Genomic DNA, 27,465 nt, shown 5'->3' with positions numbered 1-27,465 from the left:
TGCTTCCTAACACCCAAATGTTCCTATGAGAACTTTAAATTATTCCCCACGAAATCCCTAATAATATATAATGGCTACATGGTGTGAGAACCTCTAATCAGGCTTGAACTTCCTTACACTGTCTCCAATACCCAATAAGACTTCCAAAAAGTCCCCAAGAGCCACAAAAATGCCTAAAACCCTTCAGTTCAGTTCAGTCGCTCAGTCGTGTCCGACTCTCTGCGACCCCATGAATCACAGCACGCCAGACCTCCCTGTACATCACCAACTCCTGGAGTTCACTCAAACTCATGTCCATAGAGTCGGTGATGCCATCCAGCCATCTCATCCTCTGTCGTCCCCTTCTCCTCCCACCCCCAACCTTTCCCAGCATCAGAGTCTTTTCCAGTGAGTCAACTTGTCGCATGAGGTGGCCAAAGTACTGCAGTTTCAGCTTTAGCATCAGTCCTTCCAATGAACACCCAGGATTGATCTCCTTTAGAATGGACTGGTTGGATCTCTTTGCAGTCCAAGGGACTCTCAAGAGTCTTCTCCAGCACCACAATTCAAAAGCATCAATTCTTCGGCGATCAGCTTTCTTTACAGTCCAACTCTCACATCCATACATGACCACGGTAAAAACCCTTCAAAACACCTCCAAATATCTCCTGGAATACACAGACCAACAATAAGCCCATGACCTAACCCCCTAACAATGCCTTTATATCCCCTGCACACCCCACAAGGCCCCCCATATGAGCCCACACTCCTTAGAGATCTCGTGAAAGCTCACCAAGGGAAGCCAGAATGCACCCTGGGACACCTCCCCTCTCCTTAACACAGCTCCTGGGACACTCCTCCTCCTCCCCTAACCCAACCCCAACCCCAGGCCACAGGAGACACCTCCCAATAACCTCAGAACAACCGGTGGGGCGGGTGCACAGCGCGTTTATTGAGCCCATGCACTTTCCGTCCGCGATCGTGGCACCGACCCGGGAGAGGCAACCCTGGATCCCGGCTAAAATTCGCTCTTTCCCACCTATTCCTCGCGCACGCGCAAGAGGAACAACACGCTGGGCTTCCGCCTCGGCAGCAGGCGTGCGCACAAGCAGTAGAGGAAGTTAGCAGGCCCGGCAGGGAAAACTGCCCAACGACTGATGACGTCACGAAGGCGGGCACTAAAAGCGATTGGCCGGATTGAGTTTAGAAGGAAAAGGAAAGCTATCGCCTTCTCAGTGCTTTTACAGGGAACAGAAGGGGTGGGAGTGGGTTGAGGGGGGACTTCTCCAGACCTCGTGGAGCTCTTTACATTACCCACCCACCATGATTTGTCTACCGGCTCCATGCAGCAGTCCTGAGCCCCCAAGTCATCTTTGATGGGTGTCATCTCCCAGCCAAGATGTTGCTAAAGACTGAAAGGGCAGCTCTTGCCTTGAACTTGGCTTGTGGTCAGCATCTCACAGGATCAGCTGTCACTTCTGAATAGGGCCAGGAGGCCAGTAAAGGGGACATCCTGAGGCCCAGGAATCCCCATGCCAGCCCCCTGCCGGCCGTGTCTGGCGTCCCTTCCAGCCTCAGGCACTGAGGTCTAACTCATGATGCTGGTAGATCTGTGTGGGGCCCTTGAAGCAAGCAGCGAAGAGGAAGCGTCTGCCGGCCATGGTGATGTGGGCAAAGGCCCGAGGGGCCACTATCGCCGGGGGCCCCAGCTCCTGCAGTGGTTCCAGGAGCCCCTTGTCAGGTTCAAGGCGGAAAACCTGGCTGAAGGCGAAGTCACTGCCCAGGATGGCCAGCTGGTCCTTGGCAATGAGCAATGGCTGGAAGACGTGGGCCCCTCGAGAGGGAAGTTTCTGCAGCAGGCGAAACATGGAGCCATCCCAGCGCATGACCTGCGGGAGGAGGGCCGCTCGTTAGGGCTGGGGTCCCCAGGGCCAGGCCTGCTGGTCAGTGGTCCCCTAGGCTCCAGAGGCCTTAGAATAGCTCAGGAACAGAGGCCTGTAGGTCCACAGACTCCCACAGCTTTCTCATCTTCGTAAATGTCACCAACCGGCTGCTCAGCCCACAGACTTGGACTCGCTCTGGACCCTTCTCTCCTTCAGTCCCACACAGAATCAGTCAGCCCTGGAGTCAGTTAGTTTCACCTAAGACGGTCTGCACTTCTCCCATCTCCTCAGGCTGTGCTCCGGTCCAGCCACAGTCACCTGCCTCCTGGACCATCACATAAGCTCCTCCCTGGTCTTCTTGGTCTCCTTGCTCCTGTCCCTGTGCCTACAGTCTGCTCCCCATGCAGACACCCTGTGAACCCCTGAGTCATATCAATGCCTTTCAGGCTCAAAGCCCTGCCCCTGGCTCTATCTCGCTCCAGAGAGTGCTGGAGGGAGTGGGCCATCAGCCCTGAGGGTTCAGGGTGTGGTGGCTGTGGTTAAATGTAAGTCCTGGGGACTTCCCTCGTGGCACAGTGGATAAGAATCCACCTGCCAAGGCAAGGGACATGGGTTCAACCCCTGGTCCGGGAAGATTCCACACACTATGGAGCAACTAAGCATGCAAGCCACAACTAATGAGCCCACAAGCCACAAATATTGAGTGTGTGTGCCCCAGTACTGAAGTCCAGAGCCTAGAGCCTGTGCTCTGCAACAAGAGAAGCCACTGCAATAAGAAGCCTGTGCACTGCAATGAAGACCAGCCCCTGTTCACCACAACTAGAGAAAGCCTGAGCAAAAAGCAGCGAAGACCCAGAACAGTCATAAATAAAAACTTAAAAAAAAATGTAGGTACTGGAGTGTATCAGTTTGGGAGTAGAATCAGAATCTTGGGGCCGGTGTCAGTGTTGGGAGATGTAGAGTGGTTCAGGGTCAAAGGTCCATCTAGTCAAAGCTATGGTTTTTCCAGTAGTCATGTATAGATGTGAGAGTTGGACCATAAAGAAGGCTGAGCACCAAATAATTGATGCTTTCAAACTGTGGTGCCGGAGAAGACTCTTAAGAGTCCCTTGCACAGCAAGGAGATCAAACCAGTCAATCCTAAAGGAAATTAACCCTAAATACTCATTGGAAGGACTGATGCTGAAGCTCCAAAACTCTGGCCACATGATTTGAAGAGCTGACTCATTGGAAAAAGACCCTGATGCTGGGAAAGATTGAGGGCAGGAGGAGAAGGGGACAACAGACGATGAGATGGTTGGATGGCATCACCAAATCAATGGACATGAGTTTGAGCGAACTCCAGGAGATAGTGAAAAAAAGTCCATAGGGTCGCAAAGAGTCAGATACGACTGAGTAACTGAACAACAACAGTCTTGAGGGGTCACAGTCTTGGAGTTTGCACTGGTATAGGGTCAGAGCTCAAAGATCAGCATATTAGGAAGGTCAGCTGTCAGGCAGGTCAGCCTTCAGAGGCCAGCGTGTAAGGTTGGGTCAGTGCTTAAGAGGCCAGCCTGTAGTAGGAGTGAGCTGCTGCCAGTCAGGTGGGGCCTGTGCCCACCCCGTAGGACTGCACCCAGCCTCACCATGGAGTCCCCGATGTAGCGTGTCAGGCACAGGAACACATCCCCGCCGGCCTGGAAGTGGCGCGTGGCATAGACGTCCTCAGCCTCGGGGATGTCCGTCCGCCTCTCGAAGCGGCCCCCGAACCAATGGAAGAGCACGGGCCGCTGCGAGGCGGAGGCCAGCAGCAGATGGGGCCGGCCGTCTAGTTCGAGGGCCTCGACGTCCGTGTCCCGGTGCCAGGCATGCAGGCTCTGGCGCGGGTAGAAGCCAGGCCCATCCCGGCACAGCAGTGTTGTGCTGCCCGCCTTGGAGGCGTCGGCCACCACGAAGCAGGGCTGCCCATCCAGCCACAGGAGCTCGGCGTCATTGGGCCGCAGCAGCCGCAGTGGGGCCAGGGCCTGCAGTGGGGCTAGGCGCAGGTCGGGGCCGGGCCGGGACCACAGCTGCGAGCCTCCCCACAGGCGGGCGGCCAGCACGAAGAGGCGGGGGCCCAGCACCAGCGGCTTGCAGGACACCACAGAGGGCGCTGTGGGGAGCAGGGGAGCAGGGGCCCTGTTAGACCAGCTGGGCAGGCTACCCGGCTGGTGGGAGGATGGGAGGGGGCTTACCAGACAGCTCCTCCTCCTGACGGAAGCGCTGCAGGCTGTAGTCCCAGGCCAGGATCAGGCAGCGGCCGGCAAAGGGCTGTGCCAGGACAATGTAGGGCTCCTCCTGGTAGGAGAAAGCCTCTACGCCCAGCGCTGACTCTCCCACCATCTGGAACCAGGACAGCTCTGGAGGTAGGGGGAGGGGAGAGAGTCAGACAGGCCAGGGGGACCCCCAAGGGTCCTCATCACCTAGCCTCAGCTTGCGCATCTTTGAAGTGAGGACCGCCACGGTGCTGACCTCATGAGGATACACAGTGGAATCTTTTTATCTATGGACGTATTAACTCACAACCACACGGTAATACTCTATTTTCTAAGCTGCGCGGCATCATCAAATAATTCGAAACAGCACTTTCACCATTCATGTAACTTCACATGATCCCTGTGGGCTTTATTCTGTTATTATATCCACTTTGCAGAGGAGGAAACTGAGGCACAGGGAGCCAACTGTCCAGCCAAATCCATCCTTCCTGTTTTCCATCACACAGGGTTGCATCTGGCCACAAAGCCACCCAATCAGAGGCCGTTAGCCCAGCACCGCCCCCATGCCACCTCCTGACATGTGGCCATGAACAAGAACAGAGTGATGGTTCTAGTGCTCGCCTTGCTTCTAGGAGGACGGCTTGTCCTGGACTAGGTCCCTCCTCCTGTGACCTGGCAGGTGGATGGGGTCACGACTTGGTTTCAACCATGGAAAGCAGGATAACACCCAGGGGCTGCCCCACCAGCCTGAACTGCTCTCGTCAGACCCTTCTGTTTTCCTTGTTTCATGGTATTTAGAGCCTCTCTGTCACAGCAACTTAGCATTGATGGTAACAATTCACCCAGATTGCCCAGTGTGGTGGCAGTGGACTCCAGGTGACAATACTTCATTCTACATGCCAGGACCTACTTCTAGGGGCCCGGGTTGAATCAACGAACCAAACAGCTAAGGATGCCCATCCAAAGGGGATCTTTTAAAAAATGGCCATCAAATCATGTTACTCTGTCCTCAAAACCCTCCCTCTGTGGCTTCCCACAGTCCTCTGGATGAAGTCCACCTTCTTCTCTGTGACTTTCGAAGTTCTGCAGAGTGAGGCCCTTGCAGGTGAGACACCGCATCTGTGACCTTCCCTTCCTGACTCCTCCAGGCCAGACCTTCCTTCCATCCTCAGTCAGGACGAGCTCTGTGCTGCCTTGGGGGGTCGCTGCACATGCTGACCCCGTTCTCTGTCCTCCACTTCACTACAGTCACAGCTGGTGCTACCTCTTTGGAGAAGCCTTCTCCGATGCCCCAGGAAAGGTAGGACCACCCCCTACACTCCCTCATCATCCTCTGTGTTTATCACAATGGGTACCATGCATTTACTGTGCAATGTTTTATTTAATGTCTGCCTCCCCACCTCCAGGACTGTGACCCCATGAGGCAAAGGCCCTGGGTTATCTTGGTCACCACAGTGTGCCCATTGCCACTCACAGGGCTGGTCATCAAGTGGACCTCAGTAGATGTTTGTTGAATAACTGAACAAAGAGTGACTAAGTTAAATTTCCTTGTTCTATGAATTCTGAAGACCAAAAACTTGTCTTACATTTTGAGGATGATGATGTTAGTAATGATCTTCAGGTCTGAACTCAAAGTTTCACTCCTTCCAGACCCTCCAGCTATGCCTGGCCCCCACTCTGACTCGGGGCTCCCACATCTCCATGGGTTCTCCCTTCCAATCCTGGCCCTGACCCTTCTGTGCTTCCCCCATCTTAGCCCTGGTCATTCTAGGCCAGCCCTCTCTGCTTGCCTCTGGCTGTGGGCTCTGTGAGGACAAGACCCAGGGCTGGCTTCATCATTCCTGTACTCTCTGCTTTGCCCAGTACCCATAAAGGTACCAGAATATCTTTGTGGAAAAGCAAAGTCATCGGCGGAAATACTTTTTACATGGTCAATGTCATATTAATAACAACAGCAAGGAGAATGAACATTTATGAGGGCCTCCCCTCCCAGGCCTCTTGCCAAATATATCACTGAACTCTCTTGCAGGAATCCTGTGTCACAGTGTATTACCCCTACTCACAGGTAAGAAAACTGAGGCTCGGGGAGATGCTTGCTCAGCAGACTCTCAGCCAGGAACTGGCAGGGCAGGGAAGGAGGTGAACCCCTCAGCCCTGGCCGCCCCCTGCTGTCCCTCCCACCCCGCCGGGAAAGCCCCCACCTATGGCTCTGCACTTGAACGTCTTGGGGTCCACGTGGCGGAGCTGCATGTGGGCCAGGGCCGCGGGGCCGGCGCAGGCCCCGGTCCCCACGCTGGCGTTCACGGTGGGGATCCACTGCAGCAGCCAGAGCACGCGGCAGTCACACTGGAACGGGTTCCCGCGGAGGTCCCTGGGGCAAGAGGCCGGGGAGGGGCTGCGACCCGGCTTCCAACCCGCTGGGGGCCACACTCCCCTCCCCTTCCCAGGCAAGGGCTCAGGCTAGGGCCCTACCGTGGTGTGGAAACTATGTAAAAACCATTGCAGTCATACTCGTGCCAACCAGGAGTGGGCACAGATGCCCCCTTCCCCCACCCACACATTCCCAATCCCCCCAACCCTCCCAGTCCCCCTGGGCCTCACACATGAGTCAGGGTCTCCAGGCCCCGGAACAGGAACCTGGGGAGGGTCTCGAGATGGTTATTGGCCAGGCTCCTGGGGGAGGGAATGAAGGAGAAGCCATCAGCAGCTCCTAGGAGGAGGCCAGGGTGATGGGTGTGGGGTGCCCCCCAGGGCGGGCTGGCGCAGTGGGAGCACGCACAGATGTGTGAGTGAGCGAAGTCCTCTGAGGGCGTTCTTAGAGATGGAACCAATCTCATTGTCCTCAATAAAGCTGTGGAGGGAAGATGGGGTCAGGGGGAGGTCCCCCAGTTCCCTGCTGTAGCCCCACAGTGGTTGGGGAACTCGCCCCATGGCAGCCTCAGGCCACGGCAACATGTGGAATTCTCTCCCAACACCTTGCTTAATCCCAAGGAAAGACCTCCCAGGAGCCTCTCTCTTCACCAAGGTCCCAGCCTGCAATCCCAGGAGCCAAGAACCTGACCCTATGGTCCTTGCCAGCCTCACCAGGAACCATCTCCACCACAGCCACCACGACCAACACCAGTACTAACACCAGTATGACCACTCATACCTGCACCATCACCCGTTATGTCCAATGCCTCTACCACGGTCACCAGCCCCAGTTCCAAAAACTGCCATCGTCACCAACCACATACCACGCCACCACCATCACCAACACCAACATCACGCACTATTCCCATCATCAGTACCAACATCAATAGTGTAATCATCCAGCCTCACAGCAGCAGCACTGATAAGCATCGCCAAGAACATGTCCTTCATAATCAACACCAAAACCACCGCCGCCATCACCAACAGTGCCGCCATGATCATGAGCACCCGCACTGCCAGTCCCAACATCGTCACCCTCAGCGCTCACATCGTCACCTGCCATCGGCACCACTGCTGCCACAGTTTCGTGCATCTACCTTTACCATCACCACCAAACCCAATGCCAGCAGCACTGCCATTACACCAACATCCTACCCCAAACCGCTGCCACCACCAACACCAATATCATAATCACCAGTGTCCACAGCACTGATGATTATTGCTAACACCAGCCCTCAGACTTCATCATCAGTGTCCATCTGATGGTCCAAGAGCACCATCACCATCGGGCCCACCATTTTTATCAAAATCACCCCCACTCCGTCATCCTCAATAATGCCAGCACTTCCCTGTGAGCACCATCCCCATTATCACCACCGCCAACGCTACCGCTGACATTGTCATGCCGTCAACACCGCCACCACCATCAGTACCGCCGTCCCCAACTAACTCAGAGTCGCTGCCTCTTAGCTTCAAACATTTCCTTATCTCTGGCCTCTTTGTACCCACCCAGTCTCCTGAAAGTCAGGTAGGACCAGAAACAATCATGGGTTACCCAGGACTCCATGCAGCTTGAAACAGAGAGGGCCGTGGAGGCAGGCTGAGATTACACAGCTGAGCAGGACCCCCAACCCCACTCAAGAGGCCGGCCGTCTTGCCCCTCCGAGGCGATCCCTTGTCCAGACACTTCCTCCCCAGGGCAACAAGCTCCTCCCTTCCCCGCACCCTAGGAGCCATGGAGGTGCTCCTCCTTCCTCTCCCAGGCCCCCATTCTGCCTGCCCCCCTCTCCTGGCCTCACTCACAGGTACTGCAGGTGGGATAGGCCCGCAAACGCATCATCCTCAATCACGGAGAAGGAGTTGGATGTGAAGAGGCTGGCAAGGAGGTAAGAGAAATTTTTCCAGAGTCACTGCTCCCCACCTGACACGTTAACCTTGGCTGCCCCCAACCCCAGCCCACGCAGGCATGATCACACACACAGGCATGCAGTGTGAGGATGTGGATCACACAGATACTTTCACAGACATGCACAAACACGTAAGTGTGCACACTCGCCCCGCCCCCCGCGTGCATGTGCATGGACAGCCCCTCCCTCGGGTGGTCTTCACTCAGCCGGACCCCACTCACAGCAGGTGCAGTGACGGTACCCTCAGGAAGCTGCCGGCCTTCAGCTGGGTGATTCGGGTCCTAACGAATGAGCTGGGGACGTGGGCAATGGTGGGTGAGGAGAAAACCGCTCCAGTGCGCCACTCCCATCCCAGAGCCGGCTCCTGTCCGAGGGGGGCAGGAGGGAACCTGACCCTGGGTGTGTGTATTTCCCCTGCATTCCAGGGGAGACGGGCAATTGACCTCCTGGCTTGGCAAGGATCCTGGCAGCACTCTGTGCACCCGATGGTTCTCCCTCCCCCAGACTCCCCTCCAAGATGCCCCTGCCCTCTGGAATTCCCATCCCCACCCCTACTCCCTTTCAGATCCCAGGAGCCCCCTCCCAGGACTCCCAACATCCTTTGCTGCCCCCTCCCAAGATCCTGACGGGCCCTCCAGCCCCCCGGGGTCCCAGGACTCCCATCCCCAGCCTCAGGCCCCCAGAGGGCTGACACTCACAGCGACAGCAGGGTCGGGGAGAGGATCTCGGGCAGGTCCACGGAGCCCTCACACAGAGCACTGTCTTTGGAGCAGGAGCAACTCAGAGGACACTTTCCCTTTGGGGGTCTCCAGGCCTCCCCCACCCCCAGCCCAGCCAGCAGCAGCAGCAGCAGAATTCCGGCCCCTCCCATGCCCCCTGACCCCCGCCGAGGCAGCGGCTTCTCTCTGCCCTCCCAGCTCGGCCCAGGTCTGGGCCACTACATCTCCCATGCCAGGCGACCCTGCATGCCGCAGCTGGCACGCCGTGCCCCGGCCTCTCCTCTGTCTCTCTTCAGTCCGTCTTTCTTCCTCGATGTCTTCGGCGTCGAAATTTCTGTTTGTGTCTCTTCCCCTGTCTTTGCGTCTCTCTCCTTTTCCGTGTTTCTGACTGTTTGTCTGTTTCCCACTCTCTATCTCTCTCTATCCGAGTTGTCTTTCTCTTTCTCTCTGTCTGTCTATTGGCCTCTCCTTCTGCGTGTGTGTGTGTGTCTGTCTGGTGTCTTTATTTCTGTCCCTCTGCACCCCCCCACCAACCCTTCCAGCTCCCTGGAACTTTCTTCCCCTCCTCCCACGTCCCTTCCCCCCGGAGGTTTGGGAAAGGGACTCTCTGGGCACCGGGCGCTCAAGGCAAAGCAGGGAAAGGAGGCGGGGGTCAGAGGGCATAGGAAGAGCAGCCCCTGGGGAAGGGGCCAGAGGGCCCCATGGGAGGGGAGGGGCCACTGGGGGCTGAGCTGCCCTGGCTCCTCCCAGCCAGCCCCCTCCCCAGACACCCCACTCCACTCACGGAGGGTGAGGATGTCACCAGGGTGGGGACCGGATGGCTCTGTCGGCAGGAGGGGGAGTGGAAGGAGAGACCACTAGGGGCTGGAGCCGTCCAGGCCACTCCCAGCCAGCCCCCTCCCCTGGCTCCAGGAGTGTGCGGTGGGCGCTGGCCCTGAGGCTTCAAGGGACCAGCTCAGGTCCAGCTGCTCCCTCTGGTGGCGATGCTCGGCAGGACACCCACCCTGCTCCAAACCCACAACCTTTCTTGCCCCTCCCGAAGTTAACCCCTTGAGTGCCCACCACCCACTATGGGTAGGGAGTCAACCCAAGGAAAAAAAGGATGAGGATGCCACCCCTTTCTTTAATATTGACTCTGTACCATGCCGTGTCCTACCAGTTCATCTGTTAGCTCATGCTGCCTCACTACAACCCTCTGAGGTTGGGACGATCATACAGCTATTTTACAGATGGAAATACTGAGGAGAGGGGTCCAGTCATTTGCGATCTAGGTTATCTAACTGGAGCAAAGCCAGGGAGCAAGCCCAGGCAGCTGGCTCCATGGTCTCTCTTCCTTTGGAGGTCAGAACCTATGGATATTGGCTGTTTTCATTTTGGACCAAGCTTTTTAGCAGTCTGGATAGATTCTATCCATTAAATAACAAAAGGAAATAAATGACCCTTGTTACTCAACAAGCAATGTGAAATAGCAGTAATAATGCTCATTGAGAGCTTACTGTGCATCAGCCTTGACACGAATTTACTTGGCTCTCCCCCCTGCCAACAGCCTGTGAAGTGGGTAGTATTACTAACCCCCACTTTACAGATGAGAAAACTAAGGCATGAGGAGAACACAGCCTCTGTTGGCACTGCTGTACACACCCAGAACCCTTGCAGGACAAGGGGCTTAGCAGCATCTGCTCTGGTGGGGCCACTCAGATCTGGGTCCCTATCCTTAGTTTGCCCATCTGTCAAATGGGACAATTGTGGCATCCACTTCTCAGATGTGTAGAGAATTCAGGGAGAGGATAGAGAGGGTTTAGAGCAAAGTGGGTACCCAGAAGTTTGGGGTGAATTTTGGACCAAGTGCCTATCCAGCACCCGAGGAGCTCTGTGATTTGAGCAAGGCCCTTCAAGTCTCTGGTTTCAGATGTAAAGCAAGGATGAGAAACTTCTTTACAGGGTCTATGAAAGCTAAATAAAGAACTTAGGACCAGGGACACAGAGTAAAGACAGACAGGCTTAAATCCATACTCACTGAGTTCTCAGCACAGCTGGGCTCTTACTCCTGTCTACGATAAGAAGAATCACAAGGATGATGATGGTGAGAGCTTTTTTTTGGGGGGGTCACTTACTGTGTGCCAGACTTAACTGTATTCTAAATGTTTTCCACGGGTCATTTCAGATAATCATCCGGACCTCCCTCTGAGTTGAATACACTTATTATTTTCATTTCACAGAAGGAGAAACTGAGCCACAGAGAAGTTAAGTCATTGGTGCATCACCAGCTAGAAGGTGGCAGGGCCTTTCCTCTCTGGAGCAGCTGGTTCTGAGAGGGGAGGAAACCAGGTGCTGGCTACAGCTGGCCAGGTGTCCCCTCCCTCCTGTCCCCCTGACTCCTTTCCACCCCTCCCCAAGGCTACGTAAACATCAGGGTTATCATTACCCGGGACTGCTGGTGACCCTGGGGTACAGGGCCATCAGGGGCAGAGGTTCAGGCAGATGGGGACGAGAGAGCTTTTTGAAGCTGCCAGGGTCCTGTGAGGCCACGTGCACATGCGCACATGCGTGCGTATGTGTATTTGTGTGCGTGTGAGGGCCACTTGTGCCTGAGTGTGAGTACCTCTACCTGCTGCTGATCTGTGTCCTGCAGAGTGAGGTACCTGAGCCCAGGTCTCTTTCAGGCAGGGGCAATTTCTACCCTTAACCACCAGAGGGACCCTGGGAGAAGGATCTCCATTTTGCTAACCCTTGGTTTGCAGATCTCTAAAATGGGGTTAATAATAAGACAAGATCGGGTTCAGAGACCTCTGAGCCCAGCCCAGAGTGATATGTGTGGCCTTAGTGACGTCTCCTTTTTGTAGGATGGGAAACCGAGGCACGGAGTAGTCTCTTGAGCTGCTCAAGCTCTCTCACTCCACAGGGAATGGCAGAGTCCAGAGCTGATCCCCAATTTCTTGGTCACCAGAGCCTGTGAACCCAGCCCACCCATGAGGATGCCAGGTGCGTTGTCCTCCACAGGGGCCTAGGGGGCCACAAGAGCTCAGGGACAGGGTGGTTTGGGGCTAAACAGATCAATGCAGGTTTGGTGGCGTCTCTGAGTGTGTGAGCACAGTGTGTCAGCCTGTACATGTGTCACTGTGTGGCCAGCGGTGTGCCTGTTTGCCCATGCGTGAGGATGTGAACACAAGCATCTGTGTGTGTGTGTCTGTTTTTATGGTTATGAAACCACAGCATGGCTGCTTGTATGACTGTGTCCTTGACAGTGTTTCTGCTTCTCTGTGAGCCCACATAAATATGTGTGTGTGTGTGTGTGTGTGTGTGTACAAATGGACGCAGTTTGTGTGCCTTCACATGCCTGAGATTGTGTAGGAGGGCTGACCTTAAGCCCGGTGACCTTAAGCCCAGGCTGGGCCCAGTTCCTAGGGAGCAGCGCAGAAAATCATCGACACCCACCCTCTCACCCTAGCTCAGAAGCTGTAGCATGCTTTTGAATGTATTCAGGTGTAGTGTGTGCGCATTGGTGCATTTCTGTACAGACAGTGTGTATCTTTGTGACCATCTGTAAGTGTGCTTAAAGCTGTGTGGCCAGCTGGGTCTTTGATTGTGTCTCTAATGGCAAGCCACTCCAGTACTATTGCCTAGAAAATCCCATGGATGGAGGAGCCTGGTAGGCTGCAGTCCGTGGGGTCGCTGAGGGTCGGACACGACTGAGCGACTTCACTTTTTCACTTATGGGCACCACTTTAGTGAATATGTATGTGCTGGGTGTGTATACAGATGTGTCTGTCCTGATATTTTGTACTGGTGTAAGAAGTGCTGGTGTGTGTGTGTGTCTTTGGGCTTCTCCCTGGGTGTGTAGTTCTGAGTTTGTATTTATGTACCTGCATGTATTTGTCTTGTTTTGTGCCTGTTTATCTGGGTCTTTGGGTTTCTGTGTGTGTGTGTGTGTACCCATGTGAGACCTCATACTCAGCAGCAGACAACTTACTCACACACTGAAATGCCCCCCAGACAGCCCTGTGGTGCTGATGAGGGCCCTTCAGGGCACCAGGGTCAAGGGTCAGTGGACTCCTAAGCTCTTAGGCCAGGTGACCTTAAGCCCAGGCTGGGCCCAGGTCCTAGGGAGCAGCACAGAAAATCATTGGCACCCACTCTCTCATCCTAGCTCAGAAGCTCTCTGAGCTGTTTGTGAGGCTGGTGTGTGTGTGTGTGTGTGCATGCCTGCCTATAATCCAGCCTGCCTGCCAGCACCTCCTCTCCCCAGCTTTCTCCACCGCTGACAGCCTACTGTTCCTCCGTCCATCCGTCCATCCGAGCTGAGAGAGTTAACCTAGCGGGCCAGGGCGGTCTGGGCTGGGGGCCGCCCCCTGGCCCCCCTCCAGCCCGGCTCCAGTTACAGCCTCGGGTTGGGGAGGGTAGGGGTGGGGTGGGGCTGGGAGGGGAGACCGCTGAGGGCAGCGCGGCCAGCTCTGGGCCAGGGGGTCCAAAGTGCTCGGCCCCAGGGCACAGCCGGACGTTTGGGGGCCTTCTTTCGGCAGGGGACAGTCTGACTGGGGTGAGAGTCCCCTGCCCCTCCCCTCCAGGGCCTCACCCATGGCCTGGCTGGGCCGCCTATTTTGGGAGCAGGAGCCGCTTCCCAGACAGGCCAGACCCAAGAGGAAGGGAGTGTGGTTGGGACGTCGGGGTTCCCTCAGGGGTGGAAGTGTGGGTGCAGCTCTGCCCTGCCCCTGCTGTGGCGCGTGCACACTGGCGGGGTGTGGGTTTCGCACACTCATGTGTGTACGTTGGGTTGCGTCACTGATTGAGGGCACCGGAGGCCCAGATGGGGACTAATGTGTGCCTGTGTCTCCACCCCATGCCTTGCTCCAACCAGAAGTTTGGGGAGCGGGCGTCATCCCCATTGTAGCCCCACTGTGCGTCTGTGTGCATGTGCGCATGCGTGCATTGTCCCCGCCCCTGGCATCTGTCTTCTGTCTCAGCCCCACTGGCCCGGGCCTCATGTCACTTGCCTGGTGCTGTCCGCTGGTGAAAGATGTCACCCAGAGGCAGGCCAGGGGATGTTTTCCCTGTTCTCATTGCTTCCAGAAGAGAAGGGGTGGCCTTTCCCACGGGGGCAGCTGGTGGCAGTGTGGCAGCCCGGCCTCACCCGGGCAGGGTTGTGCATGACCCCCGAGTGGGGGGAGGAAGGCTGTTGCCATGGTGGCCTGTGTGAGGCAAATTCCTCCAGGGTGAAGTGGGAGATATTTATACCCAGGGTCAGGCAGAGAGCGGGCCAGCAGCCGGGGGCAGGAGAACCGGGCTATTACAGACACAGTGAGGTCGTGGTGTGCGGGCAGGTGGCCCTTGGGCGTTTCCTGGCTGTCTCGTCCCTGGCAGTGTCTGTCTCTCCACCTGGGTGGGGTGAGGCATCTGCTCTCCCCTGCCAGGGTAGGTGCGGGGAACCTGGGGCCTGCAGTGGGGGAGGCCCCGGCCTGTGGGAGATCCTTGTGGACTGTGTGTGCCTCACCCCTGTTCTTGCTGCTGGGTGACCCTCATTGTGTGGGTTGTTTTGGTGACGCTGTGTCCTGGTGAAGCAGGGGGCGCCTCTGTTTCTCAGGGTGACCAAGCCAGATGATAGATGCTTTTGGAATTAAGTCCCTGGACTGTCTCTGGCTTAACCGCTTGTGTTCAGGCCCCAGTGGTGGGAGAATGAGGGCACGCATTTCCTGACCTTTGGTATTCCCCAGGACAATGGCATCTCTCAGCCACATCTTGGTTCTTTGTGTGGGTCTCCTTGCCATGGTCAACGCAGGTGAGTCTGGGGGAGGCAGCCCACTACCACCTCAGCCCCAGGGGTGACAAGGGTAGGGAAAAATTCTGCAAGAGAACCAGCTGGAGCCTCCAGTCTGAACTGAGTCTCAGTGGGGTCTCACGTGGGGTGCAGTCACAGGCTGGTATCTGGGGGAGGGGAGAGGATGCCCCAGGTTGGGCAAAGGGGGAGGGTGGGATGGAGGCCAGCTTCCCGTGAATGATGGAATCATAGACAACCTGGAATGAGATGGAGAACTGAGGCAGTCAGGTGCCTCCTGCCCCACCTGGGACAGTGCAGAGGGGCAGCCAAGACCCAGAGAGGGTGGGCAGCCTACTCAGAGTCCAACAGTCCCCAGACTCCTGCCCCGAGAATGTAAAACCCCTACAGGGTCTCGTGATGCCGCTCTCTGTCCAGGGTCCCAGGAAGCATCCAACCCTGATTTCTTCTTCTCTTTCCAGAAGCACCACAGGAACACGACCCATTCACCTACGGTGAGGGGGGCGCATCTTTCTCTGGGTGCTGGGCTTGGTTAGCCTGCCCTCTTCTCTCTCCCTCCCTCTCTCTGTTTCTGTCTCCATCACTCTCGAGACTCTCGGTGTTTATCGCTTTGTCATTCTCATTCTCTCTTAATTCGGCTCTCTGACTCTGTCTCGATCTCCCTTTGTCTCTGTCTCTCTGTTTGGTCCCTCTCTGTCTCTCTGATTCTCTCACCTTTTACCTCTTAGTATCCCACGGCCCATCCTCTGTTGCCACCTGCCTTTCTCCTCTCCCTGCCCCCCTTACCCTCTCCACATCCTTCCTTACTCGATTGCTTCCTCCCTCCTCCTTGCCCTGTCCACCTCCTCCCTATTCTCCCTGATCCCCCTTCCCCAACATCGCTCCCTCCTCCTCTCACTGATGTCCCTTGTCTCCTCTTCCCCATCCTTCCTCTTTGCCCCTTCCTCCCCATTCTGCCCCTTTCCTATCCTTCCTCCTCCCCTCCCTGCATTCACCCTCCTCCCTGCATTCACCCGCCTCCCTGCTGCCCACAGACTACCAATCCCTGCGGATCGGAGGCCTTATAATCGCCGGGATTCTCTTCATCCTGGGCATACTCATCGTCTTGAGTGAGTCCCCCTACCCTGCCTTCAGTCGCTTCCGGCGTCTGCCCCAGCCCCGCCCAACCTCCCGCTCCGCCTTCAACCCCGCCCCTATCTGTGCCCTTGGCCCCGCCTTTGTTTCTGCCCATCCCACTTTCCTCTCTCGGCCTTGCACCTGTTCTGCGCCTGCCCTCAGCCACGTCCCAGTTTCCGCCCTTCCCCCATTCCCGCCTCCGGCCCCGCCCCGTTCTTATCCTGCCTGCCCTCGGGCCCGCCCCGCCTCTATCCCCGCCCCGCCCCGCCCCCACTTCTATCCCCGCCCCCTGCCCCGCCCTCACTTCGGTTCCCGCTCCCGGTCCCGCCCCGTTCCTATCCCCGCCCCAGACACGCCCCCACTTCTATCCCCGCCCTTGGCCCCGCCCCTGCCCCTGCCCCACCCTTATCCTCAGCCACTCCAGCCCCGGCGAGAGAGATCTGTGGCTCTCTGCGCGCTGTGAGTCTTAGAGCGGAGTCTCAGCACACTCCTCTCCACGCCCCCACCCACAGGCAGAAGATGCCGGTGCAAATTCAACCAGCAGCAGAGGTAAGAAGCCTCTCTGGACCCTCATCTCCTCCCGCTCTAAAGGAGCGTTGAGGGTGAGGCTAGAAGTTCACTCAATCCACAGCCAGACCAGACCCTTCGGCAAATATGTACTAAGCACCTACTACGTGCCCAGCCCCAAGCCAGGTCTTGGCACCAAGCCACGAGTTAACTGCCCTCTCTGTCTGTCTGAGCTTTCAGCCAAGTGGGGGCGGTGGCAATGGGTTCCAACAGACCCACAAATATAAAACCACAAAGCGTGATAAGTGTTGTGAAAGAGTCGCGGCGAAATGAGATCACCTCACTTGGCGGCCCAGTTTAGCTCAGAGTCCTGTTCCTAGCTCTTTGATTCATCGTTAAATAAAATTTTAAAGCCCAAGCAACCTATGAATATCTTCTTCCTATTAAGATACTTGTAGATGTTATCATAAGTAAAGGTAGTATTTTATTGTCCCACGTGCAAGATGCTATTTCATTATGTTATTTACCCCTCACACCATCTCTGTAAAGTAGGTGCTGTTATTAACCTCATTTTACAGATGAGGAAACCGAGACATGGGAAGGTGTTCACAATGCCCCAGATCATTCAACTGGAAGATGAGGGCTCTGGGTTTCTAACCTAGGCCGTCTCCAGGCAATCTGCCCTCAAGTCGCTTTGGCTATATACCTCCCCTTCCAAATTCTAGTTCCTTCCTCAGCACTCTGGGAGGTACTCGCTGTTATCGGCTTGGAGCGCCTCCTGCCAAACACTTGCACTGCTCCTGGGTTGCACTGGATTTTCTGGCGGCTCCAACCTGCTCCTTGCCCATCTGTGGTCTCAGTGGAGTCGTCTGTGAAATGGGTCCGGCATTGGGGTCTTCCGAGTGTAGCTGTCTCTCTCCTTTTCCACCCCCCAATTCCTGATGCATCTCCTTTCCCAGGACTGGGGAACCTGATGAAGAGGAGGGAACTTTCCGCAGTTCAATCCGCCGTGAGTTTGGGAAGACTTCGGGTGTTTGGGAATGCGAGTTGGTTCCAAGAAGCCCTTTGCTGGCCCTCCCTGGGCGCGGGGGGTCGGGGGGAGGGGCTTGACCTGCCGTGCCGTACCCCCACTTTTCAGAGGAGCTGGGGTGCCCCTCTTGACCTCCGGATTCTCTGTCTTCCCCCCTCAGGTCTGTCCACCCGCCGGCGGTAGAGACACATGGCGCGATGGACCCCAGCCAGATCCCGCAGCTTTAACTAGGCTGGGGGAAGGAGAGAGGAGGAGGAGGGGGCAAAGGGCTGGGGTAGCGGGCCTGGAAGGCTCTCCTGCCCCTCACCCTTTTCACCCCTTTTCACCAGGATTCCCCTGGCACTTGACGCTTCCCACCCACCTTCTGCACGCCCACCACCACCTGGACTGCCCTCTTCCCTAGCCCTGCCCCCACAGACTCTGCCGCTCAGATTTCCAATAAAACGTGCTTTTCTCTCTTGACAGGCTTGTGCGAATCTGTCGGTCCCTTCGCGGTGGAAAGCCTGGGTGCCCCCTTGGCCCCGGCAGAGGGCGCCCCCACCCTTGGGGAAGGGGCGGGGACGTCGGCAGTGGGCGGGGGCGGGGGCGGGGGTGGCCGGGACGGGGGCGGGCTCTCCGGGCCCCCATTGGCTACGGCCCCCCGAACACCAGGGCTCCCCACCCCATCTACCCCTGACAACAGTCGGTCCGGCTTCCAGCTGCTGCAGCCAGCGCTCCTTCACCGCCTCTACATCCAGCCGCCCCTTGCTCCGGCCCGGAATGGCGACCCAGGTCCCCACAAAGGGTGAGCGTCGCCTGGGGAGAGGGCGCAGCGGGGCTCCGGGATCTTAGAGCTTGACAGAGGATCTGGGGGAGAGCCCAGTACTGAAAAGGGAGGGGAATGGGGAAGGGGATGTCCCCTCCTCACATGGGCGGAGGCCCCTGCATTGCACCCTCGGTACTCCATGGGCACCCTCTCCCGGTGGTCTCGGTTCCTGTGCGGGACCGGTGGTTGGAGAGCGGCAGTCCCGGGAGAAAGGATGCTCAGACCGGTAGCTATAGCAACCGTGCAGCTGGTCCAGAGCAGCGGTGGTAGTGGACTCGGAGAAATGGGATTAGAGGGTGGGAGCCGCTAGGTTTGCAGCCGCGGGGGTTCGCCCAGATTTCATGGTCCCTGCGGAACGTAAGGGGACGGGGTCCATGTCCCTCTCCCCCCACACCCCCGCCCCTCTCTAGGGCTGGCACCTGTGGTGGGTGTTTCCTGAAATCTCTGACAGGCAGGTTCAGAGGGAAGCGAGGAGAAAGAGGGAAAGACAGGAGATGTAGGAAGTGAGAAATGGAGAGAGCAAGAGAGAGGGGACAGTAAGGAATATAGAAAGAGGCTGAGACAGAGCCTGAAAGAGATAGGGACCGAGAGACAGGGAGGCGTAAAGACTCGGGGGAGAGAGAGCAGGACCGACAGCATGAGACGGAAACGGGAAAGAGAAGGAGGGGTAGCACAGGGTGGGGCCTGCACCACCGCAGTGAGCCCCCAAGGGCGGGGATGGGTGGCAGGACCCTCCTTCCCAGCCCTCATTCAAGGGTGTTGTCCAAAAGGTGCATTTGGGTGTACACACAGATGCCTTCCCACTTCCCTCCAGCCACACAGAGATGGACATTTCACACCATTAGCCCGATTCGGCACCCCCTGAAATACTCGCTCCCCCCAACGGTCCCCCTTTCTTGAGCTTACTTCTGCAGAGGAACAGGGAGAAGAATGCTTTCATGGTGGGGGAGAAGTGGGCAGGGAAGGGGTTTCCAGCCCTCAGAGCAGGGTCAGGCAAGAGGCCATCATTGCTGAGGAGCCTCTGGCACTGGAGGGAACCCCGGTTCCACTCTGATCTCTCCTTCCCTGCCCCCTTTCCCGGCAGGCGGGGGCTGCTGCACTGAACCATATCTGCAGAATTTGAAGCAGGGCGGGGGGGGCAGTGGGGGGGCGGCTGCAGAGGCTGGAAGCCACCCTAGGGAGAGGGGGCAGGGTTGAGCCAGCAGCCCTGGCGGGAGCCCAGCGCTTCTTTTCGCAGAGATGGTGGTTAGCAGGATCGATGGCAGCAGACGGGCAGAAGTGGGAGGAAGATGCCCTGCCTCCCCTCCCCCCACACACACCCTTTCCCCAGTCACAGCAGGAGAGGGGACCGCAGGTCTTGGGAAACCCCGGGGGGGAGGAAACGCATGTTGCCTGTCATAAACTGCTTAATGAAATTAATTAACAGATCGTTAGGGAGGGGGACAGCTCCCTTGCACCCCTAGCCTCCACCCCCACCCTGTCAGAGAGCATGAGGGTGTGTTGGGGGCAAATAGAAAGGAGATGGAAAAGCACAACTGGGCCTGGGTCTCTATCCTTAAGGAGGACCCTCGGCTTGGCCACGAGCCAGTTGTTCAGGGGCAACAAAGGGAACAGAGGGAATCAGGGTTGGCCCCAGAGTCAGAAACCCAACCCTCAAGTCCCACACAGGACCCCATCCAACCTGGGGTGTTCAGATCCATCACCTCGCCTCACCTCTTAAGATGCTCCAGTTGCCATAGTAACCACCTCCTTCCTGATTCTCCCTGGCAACTGGCCAGGAGTGGTGCACTTTCCTTCTCCTGCCTCCTGGCACCACCCTTAGCTCAGTCTCGCCTTGAGGACCCAGATTGCTGGGACAGCAGGAACTAGAGAGGAACTTCTGCATGGAGCAAGGAGCACCCCGGGGAGGTGGAACCAGAGAGGAACCAAAGAGGATTCTAGGACAGGTGCTCACTTCTGGGGCAGGGCTTCTCAGATGGTTTGGGGAGGCAGGATGTGTGGAAACACAGGAGACAAAAGTAGGATAATTTGACTGTTCCATCTCTGATGCTGCCTAGCAAGGGTTCATTCACTCATCCATCCATTCATTCTAGAAAAGTTTTTTGAACAACTTTATAAATGCCAGGATTAACAGCATAGATGAGTCAAATAAATCTGCTCTCCATCTGGTAGGGGAGCTAAGACAGAGCAGAGATGATTCTAAAATAATATTTTCCCATCTTGATGCTTATGAGTACCACCTTCATGATTTTTGCCCTGTCCAAATGTTCCCCACAGTGATATTTAACATTTTTTCTTTCAAAGGATTAACTTTTAAAAAACTTTGTTAGCTTTATTTTATATCACCTCCACAAATGGAAAAATCAGGATTTTTATTTTTTTGTCTTACATTGAAAGCAAGTATTAAAATTACCTTAAACAACCAATTTCACTTTTCTGGGCCTCAGTGTTCCTCTTTAGTGGAAAGAGAATGAAGATAGTGCCTATATTGGAGAACTGCTGTGAAGATTAAGTGTGGTAATATCTGTAAAGTGCTTAGAAGAGAGCCTGGCATGGAATCAGTGCTATCAAAGGCTACTTAGATAAATAAATAAAGGAGAAAATCAAATAATGTTATAACAGTCTACTTAGATATTATTACCTGCTGAAGACCCTGAGCCCAATGCCTGTTTTCTCTTGAGAGAGTAACAAAGGTTGGAAGGTATGGAGATATATCAGCCTCCTTTTTAAGACTGTCTCTTTGAAGACTGGACGGGAACTGAAGAGGGTGAACTTACGGTGACAGTACTATTCAGGGTCTTGCATCAGTCAGTTTAAGCTACAGTATGCAGTACCAAGGGCTTCCCTGCTGGTTCAGCAGTACAGAATCCGCCTGCAGATGCAGGAGACACAGGTTTGATCCCTGGGTTGGGAAGATCCCCTGGATAAGGAAATGGCAACCCACTCTAGTATTCTTGCCTGAAGAAATCCCATGGACAGAGGAACCTGGTGGATATGGAGTCACAAAAGTGTCAGACCCAACTGAGCTACTAACCAACAACAAATGGAGTACCAAAAATCTTAGTGACTTCTGACAATCAAAGCAGATCTCTCACTTAGACTGTGTGTCCACCACGGGTTGACTAGAGGTCTCTACTTCCCAAAGAAAACTGGAGCAGCCACAATCTTGAACGTTCATATCACCAAGCCAAAGGCTAAAGAGAGCTCTTGCATGGGCAGTTAATGCTGCAGACCAGACTCACAGTTCACTGGCCAGAATTAGTCACATGTTCTCCTTCCCAACCTCAAGGTAGCCATCCTTGCTGAGCCTGGATGGGGGAAGGACATTAATGACAACATCTGGCGTCACCCTGGCACTCCCGGTACACCTCCCTCCCCTAGTGGGGCATGTTTTGCTGAATTCCACTCTAAACAAGGCAGGTTGTATGTACTAAAAGCTGTCAGTGTTTGGGGGAAGCAGCAGGATGGGTTTCGTGAATGGGAAGGATGTTCTGAGTTCTCCTGGAGGAGAATACCATTTGAGACAGGGAGGTGGGAGATAGGGAAAAGTAAATAGCCACACACACTCACAAAGACACACACATACATACACACATTAGTGAAAGTGAAAGTGTGAGTTGCTCAGTCGTGTCCAACTCTTTGCGATGCCATGGACTGCAGCCCGCCAGGTTCTTCTGTCCATGGAATTCTCCAAACAAGAATACTGGAGTGGGTTGCCATTCCCTTCTCCATGGGATCTTCCTGACCCAGGAATCGAACCCAGGTCTCCTGCATTGAAGGTGGACTCCTTACCATCTGAGCCACCAAGGAAGCCGCCATACACATTATCCATGTTAACATTTAGAAATCAGGGTGAGTCTTCTAGTGGATGAGTATGTTTTTATGATATATATACATGCACACATGCACACACTGGGGAAGTTACTACAAAATCAATTTTGAATCTTTAATTTGATGGTGTCTGAGAAGTAAGTAATATAGGGATAATATGAATTTCTGAACAGTTCCTCTCTGCTGGATTTGATGGCAGGAACAAATGGATGAAAGCAGCGGTCACAGTGCCCACCTTTTGGAGCGCTCAGAAGACTGAGAAATTGTAGGGAGTATTCAGGGGAAGCTGATACACTGACCAGTTAGTTCTCCCGTGGGATGCAGCATCATATGCAAAAGAGTGTATATGTGTCTCTCAAGAAATGAGTCCATGCTTGTATTAGACTTCCGTAGGGGCCTAGGGTCAGGACTGCCATGTACAGTTAGGTAGGTTGGGCATTGTATAAGGGAAGGTATTCACCAGTGGAGTGAGTTGGGGCTGGAATCCAGCTTATGCTCCAGTCTTTAAGTTTGGTGTCCTGCCATGAGGCTACATTGTCCAGAGCAAGGGGTCTCAATGATCTGATTTCTACACAGAAACCACTGGGCCAGTGGCCCCATTAGGATCCTCAAATAATTAAGAAGCCCAGTGTTGAAATGTTTTTTCCCCCTCTCTCTGCCTTCTTCCCACAGTTCCTCAGGATCCCGACCCATTTTACTATGGTGAGTGGCAGATTCTGCGACGAGGGTACCCAGGGGCTGGATGGAGGGGTGGCTGTAGATCCCCACAGATCACTGCTAAAGTGGCTTCAGCTATGGCTTACGTATTATGTGCTGGGTCACTGGCCACATGACCACGTGGATATAATTGACATCAGCTTGGCCTATGGAGGGTTGAATCAGACCTGGGGAGGGAGTACCCTCTATGGACCTTCCTCAGGCTTCACCAGCACTCTGGGTTAGTTTGCTGGGGTCATCAGAGAATCCAACAACTCTGACACCAGGCTGGCTGAATTTGAATCCTGGCTGATCTACTCACTAGCTGTGTGGCCTTGAGCAAGCAACTCTGTCTCTCTGGGCCCTTCTTTAAATAAGGAACACTAAGTTTTCACCCATAAGGACTATGGGAAAGATTTACTCGGATGTCATTAAGTCTTTCCATAGCACTGAAGCTCAAAAAGTGACTCCAAGTCTAGCAGACCTGACCCAGGTCCCTCTCTGTGTACCCTCCTACTCTCTCCCTGTGTTCACTCATGCTCTTCTCCATGTTCTAAGTTGTCTCCTGCCTCAGGACCTTTGCACTTACTGTTCCCTCTGCTGGAACACGCTTTCTCTAGCTCTCCACACAGCTAGCTAAGGCTCCCTTTTCTTCTTCAGGCCTCAGATCAAATAATGACTGTCAGGAGCCATATGTCAGGAGAGGCCTTCTTGCGTCCCCCAAGAGAAGCCACACATAGATCTAGGCATGGTCGCATGACTGAGATTTTTGGTTTTATTTTGTTTATCACAATATGAAAGACAACTCCCTGAGGGCAGAGGCCTGGACCACTGCTGATCCAGAGTGAATATTTCTATAGATATGTACTTAGATAAGAATAATTCTTATGAAGGAAAATAAAACAAAGCCTGAGGTTAAGAAATGTTGAGAAGAGGATGGGGAATTCTAAATAGGACAGCCAGAGAAGGGGTCACTAACATTTGAATAAAGTCCAGAAGTTGGTAAGGGAGGGATATTTGAGAGAGGCGCTTTCAGGAAGAGGGCCCAGCAAGTGCAAAGGCCCTGAGGTAGGACCATGCCTGAGAGGCTCCAGGAACTGCAGGGAGACCCGTGTGCTTGGACAAGGGAATTGAGGAGGAGAGTGAAGTGGAATGAGGTTTGAGAAGGGATCAGGACAAGGTGGTACAAGGCCTCATGGGCTGTGGGGAGGACTTCGGCTTTTCTTTGCCATGAGGTGGAGGTTAGAGGGGGTGGAGCAGTGTGCTCTGAGCTCAGGAGGACCCTGATCAGACTCAAGTGTTAACAGGAGCCCTGTGGCTGAGGCGCTGAGTGGGGAGATGGGTGATGGAGAGACCACAGACAAGGCTGTTTGCCGAAAAGAGTAAATATATGCAGTAGAACAAGAGTTCCCAATGCTTGGGCCAAGGACTGGTACCAGTCAGTGACCTGTTAGGAACCGGGTCGCACAGCGGGAGGTGAGCGGCGAGTGAGCAAGCCAGTGAAGCTTCATCTCTATTTACAGCTGCTCCCCGTCACTGGCATTACTGCCTGAGCTCCGCCTCCTTAGATTCTAATAGATTCAGGAACCCTATTATGAACTGTACACACAGGGGATCTAAGTTGCCCTCCCCTTTTGAGAATAATCCCAAAACCATCCCTTAAACCCTGTCCATGGAGAAATAGTCTTCCATAAAATCAATCCCTGGTGCCCAAAATGCTGGGGACCATTGCAGTAGAAGAAGGCCCTATCTATATCTATGGTTGATGAATCCAGAGTAGGGTAAAGGGAGCACTTAGTGTCCAAGGGCCATGTCTTTGATCCTCATTTGAACCCACAGGAGGAGCCTGAAGCCTTGAACTGAGGACAAGGCTCCGGGGTGGGGTTAGGGGCTGAGGAGCTGCCCCCACTTTGATGACTTCCAATGTCTTCCCTAGACTATGACACTGTGCAGACGGTGGGCATGACTCTGGCTACCATATTGTTCCTGCTGGGCATCCTCATTATCCTCAGTAAGTGTGACCCTTCCCTGAGCTCCAAAGCCCCTCCAAGAGGGCCCCTCGGGGTCCCCAGGCACCTACAATTCCCCTACTGGCTTTTGTCCAGACCCTTATGTCCTGTCTCCTTGTTCTGTTCTCTGTCTCTCCTAACAGGCAAGAAGGTGAAGTGCAGAAAGGCGGACTCCAGGTCTGAGAGGTCTGGCAGCAGATGGGAGAGCAGGGGAGGGGTGGGAACAGCCCGGGAGCCCCCAGGGGTGCTGCCATAACCAAAAGGATCCCAGGGCCAGCCAGGTGTTTCCCAGAAAGCCTGCTCAGTTGAGTCTCTTGATGCCTTTCTCTCTCATCTTTGCTTCCACAGCCCAACATGCAAATCCTGTAAGTCGGAGCTACCCTCCTCAGGTGAGGGTGTGAGAGAGTGTGGTTCTGGGAGGGTGAGTGGGAGTGGGGAGGAGAGTCCAAGGGGACGTTGTGCTGGATGTCCCTAAGAATGGGGCCGCCAAGAACGCAGCTGAGATTCCACACATCAAACCTGTGAAAGCATAAAGTTAGTGGGATGTAACATGGACTCCTAAAGAGTCCTTGAAGCTGCCCAGAAACAAGTACCTAACCTTATAAAAGCAAGGATGAACTCATTCCCCAGAGGAGAGAGCCACAGCCTGTGAAGAGAGGGGTCCCACGTGGGAAAAGAACGTTGGCAATCAGAATGAAGGCAGAGTTGAGCACTAGAGAAGGTAGGAAGATAGAATGATTTCTTGATTTTCCTGTTCAGTGAGGATGATCAAGTATGAAATGACTGAGAAAAAGGAAGGGAAGAAGGAAGGAAGCAAGGGGGAAAGGGGATGGAGGGAAGAAGGCAGACAGGCAGGCAAGAAGGAAGGGCTTCAGAATAAGCGTATCAAAAAAACAAAGGAGAGACATATAGAATGCAGATTTTAACAATTGATATTGGAGAAGAAAAGAGAGAATATGGGAGGGAGTGGGGTGGAGGGTGGTGGAGGATGGGGGTGGGGTGGAGGGTGGAGGCTGGTGGTTGGAGAGGGAAAGGCAGTGCAGGTGCACAGAGCCTATAAAGGAAGATGGAGAGAGATGCAGGATGTAGGAGCAGGGATAAGCACGTAGATGAAAGATTGTGACTCCTTGGGGGTGTTCCTTTTAATTATGTAAAAATATCTCGACCTGTTTTTGGTGGAACTGTGTCCTTTCCAGGGACTTTTAAAAAACCAGAGATGGGAATCTCTTTGGCTCTTTTGTTTTTAGAACTAAAAAAAAAAAAAAAATGAGCCTTGGGGTAAGCAATATTTGGAGGATTTGCTGTTGAATTTCATGTGTTTCATTTCATGTTTATTTCGTGAGATTTAAGAACATGAAGGGGTCACTTTGTGAAAGATGGAGGGGTTGGCCCAGACACCTGCCCACAGTCTAAGAGTATATATGAGATTTTGACCCATGACAGTTAATGGTCCCAAGTGGGTAGGAGACAGGAGAATTCCTGTTGTATACACAAGTTCCAGAGATGGGGTGTTGGGGTGTAGGAAGAGGTTGGGGCCTTGGCAGATGGATCGAGACTCTTCTTCTGGCAGGGGGACACCCCAGAAGAGCCCAGAGTGGGCCAGGGGTCCCCAGCTTCATCACAGGTGTCCTGTAGGATAGGACAAAAGCCACCAAGGTATCTCTATATGGACCAGACATTGGGGTGCAGGAAGGCGAGACAACATCCGAGGGCTAGCTCACGGGTGACAATCTGCAGGCCTGACCTCAATGCTGGGGATGAAGGGCCACCCCTCTTGCTGCCGACTGAAGCTCCCCGCCTCTGTCTTTCTCTCTCTCTCTCTCCCCAGCCCCCGGAGGTGGCGGCGTGTAGAACCAGTCGCGGTCACCTCCACTGCAGTCCCTGCCTGAGAGCGGGAGCCTGAGGATCGGGTGGAGGCGGTGGGGACCCCAGCCTGGCCCCCCCCCCACGCCGGCAGCGCTCCCCTGAATGAGCCGCCCCACCCACTCCAAGGCTGGAGCCGCTGCACCTCCCTAGGCCTTGGCAATGACGACCCCCTAGACAGCCCGTCTGCATCCCAGATCCGGAGACTCAGGCCTCCGTATCCTGGGGTCCTTGAGTCCACGCTCAGCCCCTCACCGTCCCGGGGTGCTGCTCCCCAGGACCACCCCGTCTCCTCTTAGGAGATCTGGTCCCCTGCACCCTTGGTGTCTATGTCTTGAGCTTAATAAATCTGCGTTTGGTTTTTCCCCCTCTTCTGTCTGTGTGTTCTCGTCTATGGGGAAGAAACGGGGGAGGGGGCAAAATCGAACTTGGGGAGCTATCTCCCCATCCCCAGACGTACCCCCTTCCTCTCCTTCCCCTCCGCCAGCTCCCTAGTGGCCTCCTCCTCTCTCGGAACCCCTCAAACTTCCCCTCCCTTCCCTCCATGCGCCCCCCCGCCCCGCCGCCCCCAACCCAGTTGCCCATCCCGGAGACCCCAGAGTAGAGCCCTTCCCCTGCTCCCCTGGCCTCCCGAAACCCCACCCCGCTTAGACCTGCCCGCCCCGCGGTTCCCACCCCCAGCCTCCCCTCGGCGGGGTGGGTGG

The 27,465-nt window shown here is 55.0% G+C and overlaps 3 protein-coding genes across 11 annotated transcripts; 2 read left to right on the top strand and 1 right to left on the bottom strand.

The window, feature by feature from the left end:
• Positions 1–914: 914 nt before the first annotated feature.
• Positions 915–14,258, bottom strand: LGI4 (leucine rich repeat LGI family member 4). 3 transcript variants are annotated; one of them, XM_055410823.2, is made up of 11 exons: positions 14,122–14,222; positions 11,152–11,181; positions 9,114–9,173; positions 8,637–8,829; positions 8,312–8,383; positions 6,876–6,947; positions 6,698–6,769; positions 6,298–6,467; positions 4,076–4,240; positions 3,488–3,993; positions 915–1,868 (listed from the first exon to the last, which is right to left on the bottom strand). In XM_055410823.2, coding segments are annotated over exons 2-11 (1,626 nt in total). In that variant the 5' UTR covers positions 11,153–11,181; positions 14,122–14,222; the 3' UTR covers positions 915–1,553. The 3 variants fall into 3 exon arrangements, with proteins under 3 accessions (XP_055266798.2, XP_055266799.2, XP_055266800.2); XM_055410824.2 differs by lacking the exon at positions 11,152–11,181 and having other exon boundaries at positions 14,122–14,258; XM_055410825.2 differs by lacking the exons at positions 11,152–11,181; positions 14,122–14,222 and having other exon boundaries at positions 8,637–8,708; positions 9,114–9,909.
• On the top strand, positions 13,538–18,019 carry FXYD1 (FXYD domain containing ion transport regulator 1). Of its 4 annotated transcripts, XM_055410997.1 has the most exons (8): positions 13,538–13,671; positions 14,843–14,907; positions 15,366–15,398; positions 15,939–16,013; positions 16,533–16,569; positions 17,487–17,536; positions 17,718–17,769; positions 17,887–18,019. In XM_055410997.1, the coding sequence occupies exons 2-7, from the start codon at positions 14,847–14,849 to the stop codon at positions 17,738–17,740; spliced, it is 279 nt and encodes a 92-aa protein (XP_055266972.1). In that variant the 5' UTR covers positions 13,538–13,671; positions 14,843–14,846; the 3' UTR covers positions 17,741–17,769; positions 17,887–18,019. The 4 variants fall into 4 exon arrangements, with proteins under 4 accessions (XP_055266972.1, XP_055266969.1, XP_088686891.1 ...); XM_055410994.2 differs by having other exon boundaries at positions 17,718–18,019; XM_088830765.1 differs by lacking the exon at positions 13,538–13,671 and adding an exon at positions 14,037–14,266 and having other exon boundaries at positions 17,718–18,019.
• A 119-nt stretch (positions 18,020–18,138) lies between these two features.
• FXYD7 (FXYD domain containing ion transport regulator 7) lies at positions 18,139–27,126 on the top strand. Of its 4 annotated transcripts, none has more exons than XM_055410991.2 (7): positions 18,190–18,341; positions 22,866–22,895; positions 24,826–24,900; positions 25,042–25,075; positions 25,247–25,287; positions 25,529–25,619; positions 26,727–27,126. In XM_055410991.2, the coding sequence occupies exons 1-6, from the start codon at positions 18,317–18,319 to the stop codon at positions 25,612–25,614; spliced, it is 291 nt and encodes a 96-aa protein (XP_055266966.1). In that variant the 5' UTR covers positions 18,190–18,316; the 3' UTR covers positions 25,615–25,619; positions 26,727–27,126. The 4 variants fall into 4 exon arrangements, with proteins under 4 accessions (XP_055266967.1, XP_055266966.1, XP_055266965.1 ...); XM_055410990.2 differs by having other exon boundaries at positions 25,042–25,084; XM_055410992.2 differs by lacking the exon at positions 25,529–25,619 and having other exon boundaries at positions 18,139–18,341; positions 25,042–25,084.
• The last annotated feature ends 339 nt before the right edge of the window (positions 27,127–27,465 follow it).

This window comes from Moschus berezovskii, chromosome 22, assembly GCF_049115385.1.
Source record: "Moschus berezovskii isolate FMDL1 chromosome 22, NW_MosBer_1.0, whole genome shotgun sequence".
In the NCBI taxonomy this organism is placed as follows: Eukaryota; Metazoa; Chordata; class Mammalia; order Artiodactyla; family Moschidae; genus Moschus; species Moschus berezovskii.
The sequence above is the reverse complement of the archived record's forward strand: the minus strand, read 5'-3'. Positions and strand labels throughout refer to the sequence as shown.